We start from the raw sequence: 15,293 nt of genomic DNA, 5'->3' as shown, positions 1-15,293 counted from the left end.
CACTTAATTCACCAATTCACCACTTGAAGGCATTCAGATATTGTGGGGATGTGGCCTGCATAAAAAACATACATAAAATATAACAAGAGAATCTTCTTCAGCCATTAATGGATACAGTTTTCATTATTTCTTTATTTTATTACATACTTAGATTTAATTATGTACAGACCTAAATAAAACTTGCCTGGATGCGGGCCAAGGATGAGATTTGCACACCTCAGGTACTGATACCATGTCCAGCTCGTGGTTCATTTTAATTTTATTGACTTTATTTACTGAGATTTCAAGGATGTGGCTTCCCCATCTTCCTCCGTGGCTGTAATTATTCACGCTACCCTGGAACCAAATAAACTTTCTGGTCACAAGGTAATTAAACACTGCTGGGAGCAATTGTTTTTTGTTAAGGAGAGCTCACTGTCTGTATCATACAGTTATGAGCAGATTATTTACTGAGTGCCTTTGCAGAGCTGCAGTTTTGTGCAAGGGAAGGGGCTGTAATTCAGGATTTTGAGCAAGTTGAGATCTCTCTGCTTCCAGAGCAGGGAGGCAGCAGGAAAGGGGGAAATTGTGCCAGGAAAGGGGGAAATTGTGCCAGGAAAGGGGGAAATTGTGCCAGGAAAGGGGGACATTGTGCCACTGTGCTCAGGTGAGACCCCACTGCAGAGCTGCTCCAGCCCTGTCCCAGCTCAGGAAGGAGCTTTACAAGGGATGGAGTGACAGGACAARGGGGAATGGATTCAAAGTGAAAGAGAGCAGGCTTAGATCAGATTTTAGGAAGAAATTCTTGGYTCTGAGGGTGGGGAGGCCCTGGCACAGGGTGTTCAAAGAAGCTGTGGCTGCTCCTGGATCCCTGGAAGTGTCCAAAGTCAGGCTGGACAGGGCTTGGACCATCCTGGGATAGTGGAAGGTGTCCCTGCCCATGGGATGATCTTTAAGGTCCCTTCCCATCCAAACCATTCTGTGATTCCATGATTGCTCTCTTCTTCTTTCCCTGTGGTGACTGAACCTTTCTTCTTGCAACCACCTCAGCTCTAAAACCTCACTATGCAAGACCTAAAGACCTTATTACCTTTTTTACCCCCCTTTTTGTGCAAAATTCTTTTTTTTTTTTTTCTCCTGAAGAAATAAATGAATTATTTAGAGGAAATGGGAGCATACACATTTTCATTACATGGGAGGAATTTCTGTAGCAAAACTAAAGCTGGGAAATGAGTGATTGCAGAACCTCCAGTGTAGTTAGAATTCTWAAACTAAACTTTAGAAATTCTAAAACTAAAATAATTTATAGAAATGAAAATATGATAAAATTAGTGAGCTGAGGACAACAGTAATTCCTGTTCATACCACCCTCCCAAGAGACTGCTTACATTTTTCTTTGCATTTATTATTTTAAGGTATCTTCATCTCATCTCTAGAGGAACCACACAGATTTTGTAAAACTTGTTTTYGTGACCCATCTCCCTAGAAAAYTGATAGAATTTTCAGCTTCCAGTGGAATTTAGTCTCTGCTTCTCCTAGGATATGTTGTTTAGCCTTTTCCTGACCCAAAATTAATCAAGTTCTATCAGAAGGGTAATGTATTGGCATGTTTAAACCTAGATTTCTGCTTAAAAGCACTGATGCAGACTATGCCTGTTGTTGAAAATGTTTTTTTTCTTTAGTACTAAGCTTCTCTTCATCACTTTTAAAAGGAATATTGAACATTGGCATAGTTTTAAAAGAGTGATCTTGTTCAACGTTTAAAATAAAATATTAGGACAAATAAATTTTTGAGCAGCAATTTACACCTTAATAAAATATTGTGATATTGAAGTTCTGAATAAACTGTAAATAATGAAGCCCTCTACCTAGGGGATGATGAAAATAYAAAAATATATCAAGGTTTGGTAGCTTTTGGATCAATAGATAATCTTTCCAGCTGTCTCCTGGAGGTTAAATTACTTGAAACAGAAGTGAGGGTGCCTTGGACATGCARCACAAGATGTTTTAGGAGGTTGAGCTCCCCCAGATTATTTGCCTTACATCTAAGCAGCAGAGAAAACAGAGGAATGTTTGAAAATATTGGTTCCCAAAAATCTTACATAGATTATTGTTATTAATATTATTCTTGTTAATTGAAACTCAGTTTCTAAATTACTTTCAAGGAAAAGGAYAATCATTCTCTCTAACATTACTCCTTTACTCATTGGGGTTTTGTCTGTGATATTTGTGATGCAGTTGCTCCACTTTTTGTGTATTTTTGGTGTTCCATCCCCTTTCTTTACAGGTTACCATTGTCAGTTTTGTTCATCTGGCTTTTTTTTTTTTTTTTTTTTTTTTTAAATAACATGCTCAAAGTTGTGGCTTTGCCTCACAAACATCTCTAAGTGATCCTAACTTTTAGATACCAGAATAGTCATTATAACAACTTTATAATAATGTCTTATATGTCTTTATAATAATGATTCTGGTAGCAAAATTCTCATCTGTTTTGCGTGCTGAAATTTAGAAATCTGTGATTTCCTTATTAGTGGTRTCTGGAATTATTAAAAGCCAGCAAYACAGTTCCAGTCTGRAGCATCTTCTTCCAAGGTTGACTATATCTCATCTAAAATGCACTGAGCTCTGGGCTGATTGGTCTGACTCTCCTTGTCTTGATTCTGTGATATTCTCTAGGGTTAGAAAAGTGTCCTGTTAAGTACCTCATGCTGATCAGAAGGGTTCTGTAATGAGCAAATCGTGGGATGTAAAAGTCCTTAATAGTTGTGATACGTATTTTGGGAGTTTAATATTTTACTCTAACAGTTTAAACTGTGAATAGAATAAAAGGAAGGACGAGAGAAGGTCTTTGTAAAAAGGAAAACCAGTGCTGTACCTTAGCAGAGATCRTTCTAGCACTCAGCAGATGCTGAAATTTCTTAACCATCCTTAAGTGCTTTGTGTTCTTATTTTATTTCTTTTCCTAAACAAATGGAATTGAAGTTCTTGATATCATGCAGTTTTACCTGTGAAGCTTTTCAGACTTTGCTTAACAGAAATGACTGTATTTTATTGTCCAGGTAATATTGTTGACACTTGTTGCGACTGCTGGCATTTTCTGTAGCAACAAAACAGTCAATACCTTGATTTCTTCCACTTACCAGACGTGCATGTGTTGAAAAACTGCACAACTTCTCATGTCAGCTGTCAAATCAGGCTTAAAAACACTTGAAAATGATAATCAGGGAGCTGGGTCTGATGTTGAGTGACCTGGGAGGGAACTGCAGCCTTTGGGGTGGAAATGCAGTGGAAGAGGCTCTCCTGAGCTGGGGGCTCTGCACCATGGGGGAATGAGCTCATCCTGACCAGCTGAAAATAAATCAAACAGGCAGGGAAAAGCTCCAAGGAAATTAGAATGGAAGCAACTCAGACTGAGGAAATTGTTTGAAAATATCTGGAGTACAAGCAGTATGCAAATGCYGTTAATGGTCACAAGAAATCAGGGCCTTGATTAATATATTCTCCATAGCAAAGTTCTCCTCATTGCACCATGAATAGATGTAATTCTGGCCATAGGAACTTGAATATGGATATTTTGGCATTCAAGGAATTCTGTGCATTTCTCCTCCTTCTCCTTTTAACCCAATGCCAGCAGCAATTTTTACTTCCTTTTCATCCCAAAGTATCTTTCTTGCCTTTTTAGAAAAAAAAAAAAATTAACAGAGAAATGGCAAAAGGCTCAATACCAAGCTTTTTCATTTTTTTCAGGAAATGAATAAATTCCTTTCTATCCCTTCTAGGAATGAAGGCCAAAAATTTATCACAGAGCAACAATAAAATAAGAGTATTTAAGGACTTAAATAAATAAACTTTAATAAACTTATATTTTCAGCACAGAGCAGATGGTGTTTGACAGACCTGCCTGAAGCTGTGTAGCATCACATGCCATGCTAGTTATTTTTCAAAAATGTGATTTACTAAACAAATTTCTTTGAAATCAGACAGGGAAGAAGGGGTTTTGTATACACATTAAAAGGCAATAGCCATTTCATTAGTAACAGGTGAAGGAGGTGAAGGACACTTAAAATTCCTGGATAAATAAAAATGCTGCAGAATGGAAGACTTCCTATTAAAATTAGATATTAATAATGAAAAACAAATTAAATATAATCATAAATAATAATAAATGTAAAAAAAATATACTGCCCCGGAGAGAGTTCAACTGGACCTCTGTCTGCTTGGTGTGGTTCACTTTTCTGTCATGCTAGTTATTTTTCAGTAATGTAATTTATTAAACATTTGAAATCAGGCAGGGAAGAAAGGGTTTTGTATGCACATCAAAAGGCAATTGCCATTTCATTAGTAACAGGTGAAGGACACTTAAAATTCCTGGATAAATAAGAATGCTGCAGAATTGGACACTTCCTATTAAAATTAAATACCGCTAATAAAAAAAAAAAAATTAAAAATAAATAATAATAAATTTCAAATAAAATATGGCCACAGAGAGAGCTCAACTGGACCTCTGTCTGCTTGGTGTGGTTCAGTTTTCCAGCACGGAGTGGTTTATCCCATTTTGTATCTCAGAAGCATGATTTGGGCAATGGCACACGGCGATGTGGAACCGCGTTGTGTTTCGRAGGGAGGAGGCAGCGGCCAGATGGATATTGACAGTTGGTGTTGTGTGGCCTAAGGGTCACAGAAGGGCTCCCAGTTGTTTTGTGTTTCACAGGAGGATGTACCTTAAGGGCCACTGTTTATGTAAACGCTGTTTATTTAAAATTGGGGTCAAAAAGTTATTGGATAGAGTTGAACAGTGGCTCAGGAGAGGCGCTGGGTTTTGRCCACAACTCTCTCTCAGTGAGAGTTTCCCCCTATGAGACATGTAAACCACTCAGATTAGGACCCTAAGTTACAAACTTTGAGGTCAATCTCAAAATTTCTCCTTTTATATCCAATAATCTTTACCTCTAAATGGTRCAGATTATCAAATGTTTAATTTATTTAGTGTTCCTCTATCCCATAGCTGGCTGCCCTGGAAGGATTCCTAAATTCCTGTTCAAGGACAATTTTCTGCCCCCCTAAGTTGGTTCCAGGCATTAATTGCTTGACCTCACCATGTTGGTGGTGAATATAAAATAGATTTGCCCTGCATGAGGTCAGTGAAGAGGAATGGTGAGCCAGTTGTTCTGTTTGAGCTGTAAAATACCACCCCTGTGTAGCCTGAAGTGTCGTGGTGGTTGCTCTTTGATTATTCACATTGTGTTAATACTCACAGGAATCTTGGCCTGTTTAGCAAATTATTCCCTGATACTATTAAAAACTAAGAAAAAAAAAAGTGGCAAACAAAGGTTATCTTTGCCCTAAAAAAAAAGTCTTAACATATTTTCTGTAATTATGGCTCTTTCTAAGCCAGTCCATTAAGGATTAAACAATGAGAAGGAAGAGAAGAATTTGAACTTTATTAAAGAAATTGAATTATTTGACTGGGAAAATAAAGCGTCCCAGAGCACAAATGTCACCAAGGAAACTTGGTTCAGCAAGTTCACAGTGCACAGTGGAGTAATTTTCCTCTTTTCTGAGTTTTCTTAGGATATAACTCTGTAGWCTAACGAACTAGAACCTGGCTGAGTCTGGCTCATCTGGCAGTCCCTGTTGGACCATTCTGACAGTCAGGAGAGGCTTCTTGAACTCAACTTATCAACCTCAGCTTTATTGTGGAATTTCAGCTTGCAAAACAGGCTCGATTGCGTGCACATGTGACAGCTGCTGTCTTGAACAAAATACTGAATTCAGGACATGTGAAACCAAAAGCCTGTGCTGACACTGCTTAGGCTAAAGAGACGTAGTTCTTCAGCTGGGGACCAGAAGAACTCAGTCAAAGGATGAACACAAGAAAAGTGAGATAAAAATATCAGCGGGTGACACAGATGCCTCCTCTTGTGTGATAGCAAATGCTTTCTCTCTCTGTTTTCTGGTGTCAATTTGTATGATTAACTCCAGAATTTGTAATGGATTCTTTTTAGAAAGCTAAGAGGTAAATTTATGTTTTGTATTAAATTCTGGTGCCACTTGATATTGTCATGCTTGAATTTCTAAATTAAAAAAAAGGGGATGGGTTTTATAGATTCCAAAATGATCATAAAAGCTTTGGCCTCGTGTCATAATTAGAATTACAGGCAAAAMCAGAAAGCAGGCGTTCTTTGGAATGAATTCCTAAAGCAAAGAGTGGAACAGAGGCCACTTGCCAAYGTAGGGCTGATAACTGTGCTGTACACGTGAGAGGATATCAGTGAAAGGGTGTGTTTAATCCCCAACCYACCCCAAAAGTGACTTCTCAATAGCTCCCAGAAACGTGTGCTATTAGGCTCAGCTGGAGAGGGAAAATCGCTCTTAATCATATGCAAGGAACAATTCTAAATAGGAATATTTGAAAACAGCCTTGGGRAGGAAAGGGTACTGCCAGCAAGAATGGAAGATCATTTTGATTCTTGATGAAAAAGCTTTCAAACAGAGCTCARTGTGCAAGAGATGTGACAAAGCTTTAGAGAAGTATTTTTCTCTTAAGAGAAAGGTAACACAGCTAACAAAATCACTTAATGCTTTTTGTGCCATTGAACCTCAAAAACGTATTTTCCCCCCATTGGTTGTGAGCCACAAAAGACTTTTTTTCCCCCTTTTTAATCTTCGCGAGGAGTTTTGCTTTGAGACTTCCTGCAGGAAAGTGTTTTAAGTGGAATTCTTCTTTCTGCTGAACCTAATGTCTGCCAATAGGACTCCTGTTACAGGCAGAGGGACCATTTTCCTTCTGTCCTCAAGCTGTGTTGCTGCTTATTATCATGTTTAACATTCCCAGTGCCTGGCAGGATGGAGATTAGAAACTCTTAATATTCATTTTATAGTGAAAGGTCTTGCCAGATTTTTTTTGAGTATTAGCTATAATATATGCASATAATTTATTGGTGGAAAAGTTCTGAACTCTCCGGTGAGTCACCTTAATCTTTGTTCTTATCACTTTAGGATTGTTTTAAAATAATCTCCTGTGCCTCCTGCACATAAACACGTTAAAAACATCACTCTGGAAATAACGACTCGATGGAAGCAAACAAAAAGGCCGCAAGAAATTTCCTTTGATAAATCCTTACTGTTTTCTGGGTTTTTTTTTTAAGTTTATATTACCTGGAGCATTTTTCTCTAACTCTAAAATTTGGTTTGTTTTTTTTTTTTTTTTTCAACAGACTGGAAGGAAGGAAAAGGGGGACCCACTCAACATTGCCATTGACAAGATGACCAAGAAAACACGAGACCTTCGAAGACAGGTGAGCCATGCTTTTGATAATTCTTCTTGATTTTCCCAGGAAATCRTTGCTTTCTAACTTCAGATTGCTTTCACCACATGTGGGGGTATAAAGAGTGGGTGTCCTCATTTAAATCTGACCCTGTACTGCCCATGACATTAAGCAAAGTGGTAGCATTTCCTGAGACAAAAAAAAAAAAAGAAAGAAGAAATGCCTTCCAAGTGTAACCCCCAATGATCTTTCCATGTGGGAGGGGAGGCAGATTGTCCAGACCTTCCCTGCCTTGGCAGCCCAAAAACCCCAGGCATAAAAACACTGGCATATGTGCTTATTTGTGCTGTGTGTGAGTACTCTTACTGGAGTAACAGGAAAGATGAGCAGAATATGAAAAAGAAAAATTACRAGCGCAGAATATTGTCAAAGAGAACTTCCAAGGTTCTGTATTAAAGAAAGATCTTATGAAGATACAGAAAGGGCTAATAAATAATGATTTTGCCAGAGAGGTGGATTCCYCATCCCTGTAAACACTCRAGGCCAGACTGGATGGGTCTCTGRGCAACCTGATCTAGTTGGGATGGCACAGAGAAGTGAACCAGATGACCTTTAAAGGCCCTTTCCATCCCAAATCTCTTCTATGATTTTATGAATAACTGAAAACCTASTTTAATCCATGAAGGTTAACTTCCTTATATTGCACTTATCATTGTGAGTTGAGATAAGACTGAAAGGTTAATTAAAAAAGCTTGAGATGGAGAAGAATTGAAAGGAGATTGACAACCAAAATCTGTAGGTTTCTCTTTACACCTTTCAGTTAAGGCAGGACAGATTGCCTCTTTTGACCTCTTTTTTCTCCTTTTGAGATGATCCCATTCTGCATTTTCTGTGAAAATTAAATGATGGTAATAATAATAATAATAATAATAATAATAATAATAATAATGAAAATTCTACCTGGCCTCTGTGAGAATGATCCAAAATCCAGAAAAGTGCCAAACCAAGTCAAGATTTAAGTCTATCTCCAGATACCTATTTGCAGCACGATAGTTTCAGAAAGTGGCCCCTGTAGGGATTTTGAATTCAGGGCTCTGTGTTGCTAAAACCCAGCTCATTTCAGCTCTTCAAGTGTTTGAAGATCATGTTCTCAGAGCTTTTTTTTCCCAAATAATAAACCTATTGCAGTGGACTTAGGGACAATATGAATCATTGAGTCTCCTAGATAAAGCCTGGAATCACATCTGCTGCTCAGCTAATGGCAGAAGAGAGATCTCTGCTGTTCTGACCTCCAAATTTGTGGGATCCTGGCTCTGCAGCAGAGCTGGGACCATGTGTTGCCTCCCACCTCTGTTCTCACTGCTTCAAGGAAGTAGCAGACTAACACATGAGTTCTGTGTGAGGCTCTCAGCAGTTGCCTGAGTTACTCATCCCTAAAGCCAAATTTACTCCGAAACGTGATATAAAAATGGCACCTTTCTTAATAAAMTCTGTGCTTCTCCTGTGTATTCACCCCTGTGGAATGTTCAGTCTCAGAGAGGTTGGAGCTCTGGATGTGGGTAAAGCAAAGCACAGATATTGTGTTCTCCTGCTTGCACATGAAGCTTTTAATAAATTTTCTGATATTATGGAAGTTAATCATGTAGGTATAATGTTTATTAAATTGTGACAGTTGCTAGTAAACTAATCAAGACTAAGTCATAACTGTGCTGGGTTTTGCACGAACACGGAGGAAGGTGGAGTCTGCTTTCAACAATTCTGCATTCTGACTGAAAATCATGATCCTTCAGAATCGTAATCAATGTTCTGCTTCATCACTTGCATAATCAGCAGTGGACCTTTGTGYGTCTGCCCAGAGCTGCCTGTGCCCTCCCTGCTCAATTCCAGAGTGTGAGGGTGTCACTGAGGGCTTGGTTTGATGGAGATTCACAGGAAATGAGCTGCAGTGGAGATTACAGAGTTATACTATTTCAGTCTTTCTATTTTTGGCTAAATCATTGGAGAGAAAACCAGCTTTCAATATCATCATGCCTTTTGTTTTTAATAAATCCCTTTTAAAGCTTGCTTTTCCGATTTTGGAGGCTTAATGTTAACACCGTAACAGTAGACAATCTATAACATATGTTTTGGTGATAAAGAAAAAAAAAAATATATATATATTTTTCAATTGGTAGTCAGTCTCCCTTGCAAGTCTTCCATAATCACCCATCTAAGACTGATTTTTCATTTTCTCCCCAGGTTACTTAGCTTTTTATTTCTCAGATTCAATTTCATTATCTGCAGAACATGCAGACGTGGGAAATGACTGTGGATGGAATACACGGCGCTAAAATTCCTCCTCACAATTCACAGTCACTTCAATATTTCTTATTCTGATGGAATTACATCTTTTAGACTCATCATTTCAACTCTTCTGGGAATTGGGAAACTATTAGGGAGATCTAATTATATGTCTTGCCATAAACTGCCAGTAAGAGCATCAGCCTAAGTCAGACTGAACAAGTTTTTGGGAGCAGACACATCTCACAGCCTGTAGTTATTGCTGCCATTCCTTCCTGGATTTTCACAGAATCACAGAATTCTTTGGGTTGGAAGGGACCTTAAAACCCATCTCATTCCAACTCCCCAGCCATGGGAAGGGACACCTTCCACTATCCCAGGGTGCTCCAAATCACATCCAACCTGGCCTTGGACACTTCCAGGGATGCAGGGGCAGCCACAGCTTCTCTGGGCACCCTGTGCCAACCTTACAACTCTCACAGGGAAGAGTTTCTTCCTAAAATCTCACCTAACCCGAGCTCCTCAGTACAATAAAAACAAGGAGCTAGTGGAGAAAGCCCAACAGAGGCCACAAAGATGATGGAGGGTCTGGAGCATCCCTCTTATGAGCAGATACTGTGGAAGTTGGGCCTGTWTAGTCTGAAAAATAAAATAATTAGAGGGATCTCATCRATCAGTATAAATATCYTCAAGGAGGATGWCWCAGGATGGTGCCWGACCCTTTCCAGTGGTGCCCRGTGACAGAACAAGGACTGATGGCCATAAAATAAAACACAAAAAGTTTCACCTGAACATGAGGAAKAACTTYTTTATGTTGAKGGTGGCAGAGCTCTGGAACAGACTGCYCAAGGAGAGCATGGATTGTCCCTCTCTGGAGACATTCCAAACCCATCTGGACTCATTCCTGTGACCCTGCCTTGACAGGGGGGTTGGCCTGAATGATCTTCAGAGGTTCCTTCCATCCCTAAACATTCTGTGATTCTGTAACCCTGCCCCCTGGCAGTGTGAGGTCATCCTTAAGATCTTTTCTCTCTGTCAGATGGTTTTAAAATTGGCCAACAGATTAAATTGTGTTGGAAAAAAATGGGCAGGTTTACAGTGATGAGCATTGCTCCTTCAGAAAAACAGTCCAGAAAGTAAAGCCRAGAGTTTAGTTCTATTCTCTGTTACCTGCAAGTGCAGTAACATTGGTATTGTACAACTACAGCAGGGTATTATTCATAAATAAACCCTCTATGTGATTTCCACAAAGCTTGTTTTCCTATATGATTTCCCACAAATGGCTTTCAGCGGTGTTTGGGGTCTGTCCCTGTTACTGCTGATTCAATCTGAGCTCATTTGGGGGATGAACACTGAAACTTAGGCACTTCCAAGATTTCTGCTTTGGTTTGGATGAGTTCTCCCTCTTTCTGATGGGTTAGGATATTGATTGCTTCTTTTCAGTGTGTGCTTTTCCCAAAAGCCACTGCTGGGATCTTAAGAATGGTGGCACACTTTAGAGTACTCACAATCATGTTTTTTTTTAGACATGAACTAATATTAATAGTGCCTCTGCTGTGGTGTCTTTTTACCAGGCACACACTTTACAGAAGCCAAATTAAAAAAAAAAAAAAATTACATATCCAGGTCATATTTGCCCTTTTTATACCTCTAATCAATTCTTTATGTATTATGCAGTGAGTACATCCCTTCACATGACCCTTATGTATTTTTGATCAGTCCTTTGCATTCCTCTGTGCTAAGATGTGCTCTTGCAAATACCAAATACCTTTGTAAGGCACTTGGTGGACTGTGGGTGTGATTTTTATCAGTCTGTTATCAACTATTTTCTCTAAACACCTCCCTTCAATCTACAATTATTAAATTATTTTTTAGTCACAGAATATCCTGAATTGGAAGGCATCCATTAGGATCACTGAATCCTTGATAATATTATTTCAGTAGCTGTATCAGGCTGCAAGTAAAGCTTCCAAAATGTCAAAGGTTGATGAGACAAATGCTTCCTGTAATTTATTCATGCAAATTTGGTAAAGCAAAGACCTTGGGGACAACATCTTGATCRTACTCAGTTTTTATCAACTCCATAGGTCTCTGAAAGGACTTGCAATTCARTGTCCTTTGTTTAGTATGGATTACACCAGTCTGAACTAGATCTCCAGCAGATTCTCAGGCTTATTTGTCATCTCTGTTCCAGCCCTTGAGCAGCAGCGTGTCTTCATTTGCTCCTTATGTCACTCTCTTCCACGGAGATTAAGTTGTATTGCTGTTTATAATCGCTATTTAGGGTAAAAAAAAAAAAAAAAAAGAAGAAAGCTTAGCACTTTGGAGCCTGCCAAAAGTTGGCATAGACTCTAGAGGGACTCTCACAATAAAAACTATGAATATTAACTCATGGAATTAGACTGATGGGACATCTAAAACGGAAAGAATGTGTTCTGTTGGAACAGATTTTATTGCAGCTAACCCATACAATGTCAATTATATTATAGGCAGACACTTATATATTTTCAGTCTGTGGGCTTAAATCTCTCTACTCAAGTATATGCATAGGTTGCTTCTTCTAGGAATGGAAATGCTTTGAGAAAAACACAGGATTTCCTCCAAAAGAGGAAATCTTATCATCATCCTTTTGCAGCAAAGCTGCTGCCTCAGACAGACCAGATGAATTGCAAATGCTGTGRGGAGGGCCAGCAGCACCTAGAAATTAAATCCTGGTGCTCTGAATCATGATTAACTGATTTTATTTTGTTTGTCCTCTCTTTACTGTGTTCTGTGAGGACAAGCAAGAGCTGCTGTCCAGTTTTAGAGGAATAATCCGAAGCACAGGAAATGAAGTTGCCTCTGAAGGTGAAGCTGCCTTACTCGAGGCATTCTGTTTTGTACCAACATTAGGAGGTGCACAGCATCTGAATATTAAAATATAARCCCACGGGAAGCATAAGGGCTCAGAAAGCAAAACAAAATCTCCAGTGGAAAACAGTAAACCCAATTCTAATCACACTTAATATACATTAGATAGCAAACTCCTTTCAGCTTCCCAAAGATGATGAAGAGCACACCCAAAGAAATAAAAACTGAGAATTCACACCAACTGGTGTCAGTTATGGAAATYGGGTGGTGATATAAGGAAGTGGTTTTCTTTCAGCCTTCCTTACAGTCATGGGAGAGATCATCTCTGGAGGGTGATTTGGRGTTTCAAGGATGTGTTTTGTATGAGCTTATCTTTCTCTGGCTATAGGGAATCATGAACAATCTGCTTCCTAATTTAGGCCCYCCAAAGATAAGAGCCTAAAGGTGGATTTGTGTGAGGAGCTCTTGCAGTTTCCAGCCATAGTGCCAGTCAATAGTGCAGCAATTGGGGTATTTCTGGGGGGCTGTGTTCTCATTTACATCAAAATAGGTTCTGATGTGCCCTTTGTGTCAAACAAACAAAAAAAAAAAACAAACAAAAAAAATTGGGTAAGGTTATAAATCTTGAAGGGAGCTTTTTAAAAATTCAAGATCTGTGTAATTTAAATAGGGGAAGAAAACTGAGTGTGAGAGGATCACGGACCTTACCAAACTCATCTAACATCAAGAGAGCTGGTGAGAGAGTTGATGCAGTGCTCTGAAGATGCAAAATTTCATGCCAGTGTGAAGTAGCAGCAGAATTTCCAAGAAGGCTGTAACTTCAAAATTTAGTTCTGCAGGAATGTTTATTGAGATTTATTTTGCAAAGGCMGGGTTGAAGCAAGGTCACACTTTAATGGATGATCCACAGGAATCTATGCTGGGTTACCAAAGAGGAGTTTTGGGCTGTTCCCAGGGGGAAGTGCACTGTTATTGTTGAGATTGCCCCATTCTGTTCCATGAAAATGCACTTTGACAAAATGCTGGCATTTTTTAAAGGGAGCCAGCCACAAATTCACCTAAACTGTTTGAACCTAAGGCCACCTGTGGTATCAGCTCATTCTTGTGAGAAGCTCAGCACCTTTTCCTTGCTGCTTAATAGGTTTGATTTTCACCTGCGGTGACTTTGGTGCTCTTGAATATGGAAATCTGGAAGCTGGCTTCCTGAAAGCAGTCTATCAAATGCTATTACAGATTTATTTCTGTGCCAGTGCTACGTGTTTATGCCTTGTATCCATTTAATAGGGCTGCACTGCATTGTGTGTGKTTCTTTTCAGGCTGGTAATTCTTTTCTAGGTTTTGTAGCTTGTACAAAGGCAGGAGTCCAGGGTAAATCTGGCTTCAAAGGTGGAAATAGCAATGCTCCACTTGATAAAGTCCTTTACTCTTTCAGTTTCCACTGAATTTATGGCCACAGGAGTAGGGACACTCTGAATGTCACCAGCATGATCTCAGAGAGCTGTGAGCACCTGGCATGCTGTTCAATACTTCCCCTTTCTGTCTGCTCCAATTTGGTGAAATACTTGGTGTAGTCACTTCAGGAAAGGACTTTTAGAAACATTTTCAAAAATCTGAGCTAAAAAATTAGAGAAAATGCGCTGTTATTAAAATCAGTCAGGATTTTGAGTTGAACTTCTTTGAATGCATATGTCTTTGTCTCCCTCAAAATGCACTTCTAGGTGTTTATCATGGTGACATTGAGGTTTTTATGGTGCTCTGAAGTGCTCCAGAGGAAATGGAGAGTGCTTTAATGCTGCTGATTTACTCTTGCAGGTCTGCAGTAATTTCCTTACTGCCTAATTATAAGGCTTGGTTTAATTTACTCTACACATAATGTTTACTGATGCACATATGGTGCCATATTTCAGGAAACTGTGCCCATATCAGGTATTTTTGGGTAAGGCTGCAGTGAGTAACATTTTCCTCAAGTGAAGGAAACTTTGATCTGCAACATAATAGTCATGATGGATTTTTTTATTTTTCTGGCAAAAGCCACAGTGTAKTAACTATGGCTGCTTTTGCTTTTTGAAATAGGAACTGGATTTTATCTGTCTTGTTTTTTTTTAAGCTCAAGTCATGAGCAGAGGGTTGGCTTTTCAAAGTGCCTTGTGAAGAATTAAGAGGCAAAACTCAGTGACAGCTCTATTGCATTGGAAGAGATTACTGAACATAGTTTGTGTATTATTCCTCAAATAATGAGCATTCATAAAACCTCAGCTACTTCAACAAATCTTATGTTTGGAAGATGCCAAACTCTGCAGTCAGTGCAGAGGAACAAGTATGGAGTTTTTAAAACTCTTTTTGATAAAAGATGCTCAATGAAAGTGTATAATTCATTGCAAATAAAAAAAACCCACAGACTAGACTAAAAGAAAAAGATAAAAAAGCCCMCCAGAAATGTATTTCAAGAGGTTTCTGTTGGTAATAGCTTTACATAAAGCAGCTTTCCCTGTTCTCTAGTGTCAGCTGAGGAATGACTTTAGTCACATCAGCTGAGGGACTTACAGAAGTTTGGATTCATAAAAGCAGCTGCAAATGTTGGTGTTCATTACCAATAATGCCGTAGAATGAGGTAGGGAGTGCTGTAAATGTGGAGGAAAACATTGTCCTTTTCCAAAGACCTCTCTGATTCCATCTTCCTGAGGGCTTTATGAGCAATGGCAAAGTACATGGAGTTTAATTGCCAAATGGGATTTCAACATTACAGTTGTTTCTTAATTGACATTAATTTTGTTCATTAACTATTTTTAAGCGCTATGAAATACCTTTAATGTTGTATTCTACTTCTTATTAAGCAACCAGATTTAAAAGGTTTCGTTTCCAGTACTTACTGTGTAAAAATTACTGCAAAGGAGAAGAAAACGAAGTATAAATGAA

The 15,293-nt window shown here is 38.8% G+C and overlaps 1 protein-coding gene across 2 annotated transcripts in view; it reads left to right on the top strand.

Annotated features, from left to right (window-relative positions):
• Window positions 1-15,293, top strand: part of CTNNA2 (catenin alpha 2) — a 447,877-nt gene that overhangs the window by 332,658 nt on the left and 99,926 nt on the right. For both annotated transcript variants that reach the window (XM_057369301.1, XM_057369302.1), the window contains exon 8: window positions 7,197-7,277. In XM_057369301.1, coding sequence (XP_057225284.1) covers window positions 7,197-7,277 — 81 coding nt within the window. The remainder of the gene's footprint in view (window positions 1-7,196; window positions 7,278-15,293) is intronic.

Source organism: Malurus melanocephalus, unplaced genomic scaffold (assembly GCF_030028575.1).
Source record: "Malurus melanocephalus ecotype Western Australia unplaced genomic scaffold, MMel_1.1 scaffold_107, whole genome shotgun sequence".
In the NCBI taxonomy this organism is placed as follows: Eukaryota; Metazoa; Chordata; class Aves; order Passeriformes; family Maluridae; genus Malurus; species Malurus melanocephalus.
Note: the sequence above shows the minus strand (reverse complement) of the source record. Positions and strands in the feature narration are given on the sequence as shown.